Below are 7,702 nucleotides of genomic sequence, written 5' to 3'. Positions count from 1 at the left end.
TGTGGAAGGGGGGCATTGTCGTACAATGGGTCGTGAAGAGGAGATTATTCCGGTGGTGGTGATGGTGGGGGTAGGGGTGGGGAAGGGGGCTGCCGGAGGGGGGAGTGGGTGGGAAGGGACGGCTGCCAAAGTTGGGATGGAGTGACGTGGGGTTGGGGTGGCTGAGATATATTTTTTTTTATTTAATTTTTTGGTTTTTCTTTTATTTTTTAATTTTTTAGTTTTTTCTTTTATTTTTTAGTTTATTTTAATTTTCAACCAATAACAAAGCGACACATAGCATATTCACCTATTAAAATTGGTTATTAACAGGTTAGGGACCAATAGAAGGAAATCACCTATAAAGGTGGGATTATTAATAGCGAATCGGCCAAAGGTGGGATTATTAAAATCAATTTTTTCTTTTTTTATTTTATTATCTAGATACATTTAACATATTTTTCGTAAGAAAAAAGTATATTTAGTTTAATATATATTGGGTAACCGAGTACCCAACCGGTTCCGGGTCCAAAAAATTGAGAATTGGAATTGGAACCCGTTGCAACCGGTTCCTAAATTTATTACCCGGAATTGGAACCACCGGGTCCAATTCCAGATCCGGACCCGCCGGTTCCTAACCGGTTCTAGTTCCAATTCCGTGTACCCGGAATTTTTGCTCACCCCTATTATACCTAACATATCATATCAAAAACAAAAAGTTATCTATAGACAAATTAGAACTGAACAATTAGAACAAAAGTAAAAATTTTAATTTTTGTAAAATAAAGTTGGTGATTTATATACAAAAAAATTACACGATTAAATACAAGTAGAAGATTGGGGAAGTGAAAAAAAAAAAACACTTATAGAAGAGTTAAAGAAGTTAGTTAGAAAATTTGGGCAAAAAAAAAAAAAAAAAAAAGGAGAAAAGAATAAATTGAAAGATCTAATATTGTTGGAGAATTAAAAAGTCAAAAAGTTACCTTAGGATAATTTTTTTATATTTCCAAAAAAAAAAAACATATACTAGTACTAAATAGGATTGAACCTTGAACCATGAGGAACAATACTAAGCCCACTAACCACTAAATAGGATTGTTTAATTATAATAAAAAAAAAATTTAAAAAAGGGTTTTTCTACATAGTACCCCCAAGGTTTTGCATTTTCTATGTTGTACCCTCTTAAATTCAAACTTCTATACGGTGCCCACAAGTTTAATTAACTTAATCAGTTTTAACCTTCTTTAAAATTAATGTTAAATACTCTTAATTGACTACTAACTATGGTTAGCAATATATTATATTTTTTCCTTTTCTTAAAAAGAATGGTTAGCAATAAGATTAATTTGGCAATACTACCTTCCCCAAACTCACGTGTAATGACTAATGACCCTCCCCATTCTTATTTCTTTCTTAAAGTTCTGCAACAACCCAAAACTATAACCAATTCATTTCCCTGCAACCTTCCCTAAAAACCCGGCCAAAATTCTCACTCCCCGCAAAGTGGGTAAACCGCTCCAATTCAACACCACAATTCGTCGCATACTCATTTCTCCGACGAAAACGACTCAAATGTAATTGCAAGATACCAAATATATCCTTATTAGCTTTGAATTTTTGAGCAAAAATCTTAGGGTTTAAAAAATTGGGAATTTGATGAAATAAGTGTTCTAAATAAACAGGGGCAAAAGATGGAATGCGAGGGGTTTGATCAGAAGGGGTTTTAATTTAAATTATTTCCTTTGAATTTAATTAGTAATTAGCTATGGAGGGTGGTTAACCTAACCACACGTAAATTACCATTAACAAAACAGCTTATGAAGGGCATATATTAAACAATATATAAAACTTATGGGCACCGTGTAGAAGTTTGGATTTAGGAGGGCACAACATAGAAAACACAATTCTTTGGGGGTACTATGTAGAAAAACCAAAAAAAATAAATACGTTTTTGCCTTTATTAAGGCTTGAACCGGCACCCTTGTGTAAAAATTAAAATGGCTTACCACTGAACCAAGAGCATAGTTATGTAAACATAGGGAGTTCAACAGTATATAAGCTAAAGTTTACAGAAAAATATGGCCGCGGGATTAGGCTGCCAGCCCCCCCATAGCTCTGCCCCAGCTTGAATTGGATTATTGTATGGAATGTTAAACAAGCATATTTTTATTGGATTGGTTTGTTGACCATATTTGAATTATTGAAGGATTGAAATTGAATGGTTTAAGTGGAATGAATTTATTAAAAACTAGGTTGGTCCCGTGCGATGCACGTTTTAATAATAAAAAATTTACTTGTAAGTGTGTAACATAAATTTTTGGATTTTTTGATTTTTACCACCTTCAAATAACGACTTTGTCGAATTTACCACCTCTAAAAAAAAACATTTACTTTACCACCTCATAAAAAAATTAAACATCAGTTTTACCACCTCATCTGAGCTCAGGTGACGGAAAACGCTTGTGGGGCCCACCATAACGGCTAGTTTTTGAATTTGTCCCCAAATTCTCTCGATTTCCCTTCTATTTAAACCTAGTTCTTCATTTCTACACCAAATTCTTGAAGATTGGAGTTTTTTTTTTTTTGCGATTTTCTTCACAAATCAGTATTTTTGGGCAACCTTAACAATCCCAAACCCTCAAATTATCAAACAATCAGTTGAACTCCTCGACAACAAACATAAAAAAGGTAAGCAATTTTCGTTAATTCTGTTGTAATTTTTTGCAATTCTTTGCGTGATTATGTTGCATTTGCTAAAAGTAATTGAAATTGGACGTTTTGTGAGGTCAATTCAACCCCAATTTCATTTAAAATACTTAGGGTTCATGTAAGATTAAATTAGATTGGGGGTTTTTGATATGTCAATTGGCTACTGAAATAAGGGTTAGATTATGGTGATTGTGTTCAAATACAATTAATTTCATTTCTTTTCTTACTGAATTTCAGAAAGGAATGTCTTCACTTAGCATGTCACCCTCAAAGGAGAAAAAATGCCAATGTGGAGTTCTAATGTCTAGGCTGACTGCTTGGACTAGGGAGAACCCTGGACGCAAGTTTAGGACCTGCAAATTCTATGATCCTGTGACAGAGTCAAGGGGGTGTAAAGCTTTTGAGTGGGTGGATCAACCAGATGGAACACCTTGGCAAACAGAGGTGATTAACAACTTGCTGCTGGACAAGAAACTAATGAAGGGAGAGCTGAATGACATGAAGAGGGAAGTTGATGATGTTAGTGGACAGAGGAGGTGCTTGCTCAATGAGATTGACAGCTTGAAGATGAAATGCAAAGCTCTTAGTTCAGACAGGAAGAAGATGAGCAAGGAGGTGCATGGCAGCAATGCAACAACAAAGAAAATGCTCACAGTACATGCTCTTGTTGTGTTTTGTTGTTTTGGTTTGGTTTTGGCTATGTATTTTAGATCTTAGGTTCATTTTGGATTGCTTAGAAACAAAAAAATCCCCAACTTATGTTGTCTTTTGTTGAATTATTATGAGTGATTGTTGGGATGACATTTCTTGTACTACTTTTGACTAAATCAATGAGAAAAGGAACTTTTGCTAGAAACATACCAAATTTCATATTACTACTTGCAACACAATGATTTAATTGTTTTACATTGGATGAGACAAAAGTTAAGGCACCTTTGTGCAAAGTCATTGTTCTACTAGCAAATATACTGCCTACTATACACATGAGTAGTTAAAAAACTAGGCTGTCAATTACAAAATACTGATGAGTAGACAAAAGTTCATAGTTGATTGAGATCCTTGTCCTTCTTGCTTCTCATTACATGAATCTTGGACCTGGTCTGTATTTTGACATTGGGAGGGGTAGCTGCTGGCACTCTTGTGGGCTGACTGAGGCTCTTCTTGCTCCTGGTAATAGGCTGAGTTTTAAAAGGCTCTGTTCTTGTTGCAGGCTGGCTTGACACAGCAATTGCAGGTGCACATTACTTGACCCAACCTCTGCTGTTGTTGCAGGCTGATATTGTGACAACTTCAGTGCAGCCTGCAATCACAGCATGACAAGAATAAAAAACAAGCAACAAAATACACTTAAGTGGATGTTAAAATGTCAGAGACCAAAAATATACCTGTCTTGCTGCTTTCTCTTCACTTTTCTTCCTCTGTTCCTTGAGCCAAGGAGTCTGCATCTGTGGCCTACCACCCTTTGGGTTTGTTGCAGGTGGGTTAGGCTGTTCTGGTGCTGCTTCAGCCTTGCATGTTTTGGCAAAGTGGCCAAAACCACCACAGTTCTTGCATTGCTTCTTCACCTTTGGCTTCTTGCCCTCAGGTGCTGCAGAAGTGCCCTCCCCTAGTTCAAGCTTGCCTTAGGTCTTCCTGGTTGCACTTTCAGCACAGGTGGCAAAGGTTGTCTTAGCTTGACCTTTTTCCAATGCTTAGGGCCAGGCATTGGCTGGATTGGGTTCTCATATCCAGCCAAGTATGTCACCCTATAGTAATGTGGGTGCACATACAACTCAGGATCATCCCTTTTGTCCATTATGCAGGCAAATGCATTGACACAAGGTATTCCTGTCAACTCCCATCTAAAACAAGTGCATTTTCTCTCTTGTAGATCCACAATGCACTGATCATCCTTGTATTTCACTTCAAAAATTTCATCCCTTGAAGCTGTAACCTCACATGTCCTGGCATACTTCTCCAACCCATCAAAAACCTTGTTGACAAATGGGGTTAGTAAACCTTCCCAAGACTTTGCTGCCTCCCACTTGTCATTACTCCTCTTCATCATATGTCTTCTCAGCCATTCCATTTGAGTTAGAATAGGCTTGTCTCTGGCATCTCTAATCACTACATTATATGTCTCACATATGTTGTTTAACAACATGTTAGACTTGCAGTTTGTAGAGAAAGCATGCCTTGACCAGTGCTGGGGGTTAATGTTTGACAGCCACTGGTATGCTTCTTCATCCAATAAATTGATACTTTCCATAGCAACCTCAAACTCAAACTGATACAAGACACACACATGACAACCATTCAACACAACATAAACACACATGGCATACAGTTTTCACAAAATAGAAACACATGCCATTATGAGCAAAACAAAATGTAGATAAATGGGCAAAATTCACAACTATTTGGCCAAAAACCAAACTGATACAAGCCAAACACAAGATCACCTAGCATACATTCTAGTTCACCATAAAACTCACATAAAAGAAGCTAAATAGAAGCTTACCAGAGTGCTTGCCCTAGCAGCAGCCCAGAACAATTCCTTGAAAGTTGCACCATGAAATTTCAGTTTGAAATTTGACCAAATATGCCTCACACAAAATCTGAGCTCAGCTTTGGGGGCCACATCTGCAAATGCTTCTAAGAGACCCTACACACAAGGCAAAACCAACAAGTTAGTGTCCTACTTTTACAAAATAAAGCAAAGTGATGTAAACACAATATGCAGCCCACTTACTTTCTGTCTGTCAGACATAAAAGTCAAGCCATCTCCTTGCTCAAACACACAAAGTGCCTTCAGCAAACTCTCTAGAAACCAGCACTAGCTGTCCTTGTTCTCTATCTCTGCAGTAGCCCAAGCAATTGGGAATATGGCATTATTGCCATCTTTTCCAACTGCAACCAAGATCTGCCCAGGGTATGCCCCTTTTAGATGGCACCCATCCACCCCAATTATTGGTCTGCAACCAGAAATGAACCCATCCCTAAGTGCAACTAAGCACACAAACATCCTCATAAAAATTGGCCTCCCAATTTGACTAATATCATCCACCACCACATTACACTTACTCCCTGGGTTCCATTTCAGCAGTGCTTTCCCATAATCCCAAACCCTTGAGTACTGTTCTACTGAAGACCCATATATTATAAGCTTTTCCCTGCTTCTAGCCAACCAAGCCTTGGAGTATGTAATTTTGATCCCCAAGTCATTCAAGGCCCTGTCCTGAATCTGTCTAATCTTCCATCTGGGGTTGCCCCTGAACTCCTCCAAATACGTGTCAGCCAGGAACTCTGCTGTCACCTTGTTGTTCATTTTAGTCCTAACACACCTATGCTTCAGCCTTAGTGTCTTAATTTGCCAAGCCTCTGATTCACAAGCCTTGTTGCATAAAACTTGAACCTACACCTAACACCCTTAGTACATGTACACTGCACTATCCTACAACTCTTCTTGTTATACATACACTTGCATTTCCTTTTGCAATATGTTGTCAGCCTCTTTGAATCATTGTGAAGAAGGTAATACTCATACCTATTTTCAATTGCATGTTGTCTCAAAGCTTTTCTCAGTGTTTGCACATCACTGAACCTTTGACCAACTACAAATTTGATAGCCCTATCAAAGTCTGTCTCAGGGTTAAACCAAGTAACACTACCCTGATCATCATCTGAATCACCTTCCACACTCTTTAGCTCATCAGAATCACAAGCCGCCTCCTCTTGCAAACTCACTTCAATTGACTTTAAACTCCTTTCTATGTCAAACCTTGTGTCCTCATCCTCATCATCCCTATGTTCCCCTCCCTCACCAACTCCCCTAAAACTGCCCTTCACCTCACTGTTGATATGCTCTAAATTTTTCTTCAACCACTCTTCATCATCATCAGAGTATAAGTCCTCCTCTCCCTCATCAACTTCTAACTCAAAATCACTCAAATCAGAATCAGAAGACTCTGTATCACCATCCTCATTAGTAAACACATCAGTGTCATCCCTTAAGCTCCTCACTCTTTCTTTTATTTTTCTCACTAAATCACCATGATTTCCAGCCTCATCCCCAACCTTAGCCTTACCCTTGTCTGCAACAGTGAGGTTACCCTTCCCTTTATGTGTATTAGCAGTCACTTTCTCAGCCTTAGGAAGCCTCTCCTCAGCCTCTCTGTCATGTATAACAATGCCCTTTAACCTAGGGCTTCTCCTAAATGTCTCTTCTTCAGTGGGCTTACTAAGTTTTGGGCTGGTTTTAATTAGTTTAGGCCCACCCAACTTTTTTTTCAGTTTCTTCCTTTGTGTAGGGGTCAGCTCATTCCCATCTATATATTTGAAGGGTGTTTTCTTAGTCCCTACAATTGGCTCATGACTGGTAACATACATCTCACATGCCCCCTCTTTGTTCACGGACTCTAGGAAACCATTCACCTCACCATCAATAAGCTCCCTTCTACCATTCACCCAAGAATTCCCCTTTTGTTTATACCAGCAACTAAACCTCCTAGGAACCTTCACATTCACATACACAAACCCATGTATAGCTGCTTGCCTCAAAAAGTGTACATCTATCTTATTTTTTTCCACATTTCTCATCCAATAAACCCACCCACCATCCCAAGTTAACACCCTCCTATTTTTACCAGCTAAAGAAGGTATAAAGGCACCCCCTATTGTAATTTTTAAGTTCACTGTGTCCATTCTGTAACAATTCCAACAAAAGCACACACAACAATAAACAATTTCAGTAATTACAGTAAACAACAATAAACAATTCACCAATTACAGCAACTAAAAGCAATTCACATTGATTGTGCACTAAATTAACAGTAAACAAGTAAAGCTAACCCTAATTAACTAATTATTTAACACATTGGCATAATTAGGGTTTATTCCCAAAAAAAGCATAATTTACCCCAATTAACAACCACAAATCCAACGAAATGTACTAAAAAAGGGTTTAAAGTACCTCTTGTAGTCAGGAATCTCGATTTCTGTCAGCAAATTACCAAGCTTTTGGTCCCCTCCCCCT

The 7,702-nt window shown here is 38.1% G+C and overlaps 1 protein-coding gene across 1 annotated transcript; it reads right to left on the bottom strand.

The window, feature by feature from the left end:
- Positions 1-5,503: 5,503 nt before the first annotated feature.
- LOC145581129 (uncharacterized) lies at positions 5,504-5,995 on the bottom strand. The gene has a single exon (XM_081638192.1). It carries the CDS (start codon positions 5,993-5,995, stop codon positions 5,504-5,506), a length of 492 nt encoding a protein of 163 aa, XP_081494318.1.
- Positions 5,996-7,702: the final 1,707 nt, after the last annotated feature.

The sequence above is a fragment of the Chenopodium album genome, chromosome 15, assembly GCF_948465745.1.
Source record: "Chenopodium album chromosome 15, dcCheAlbu1.1, whole genome shotgun sequence".
NCBI classification, from domain to species: Eukaryota; Viridiplantae; Streptophyta; class Magnoliopsida; order Caryophyllales; family Amaranthaceae; genus Chenopodium; species Chenopodium album.
The sequence above is the reverse complement of the archived record's forward strand: the minus strand, read 5'-3'. Positions and strand labels throughout refer to the sequence as shown.

What these genes read in the sequence shown, in the direction of transcription:
- LOC145581129 (XM_081638192.1), bottom strand. Translation starts at nt 5,995, where the DNA reads ATGAACAACAAGGTGACAGCAGAGTTCCTGGCTGACACGTATTTGGAG.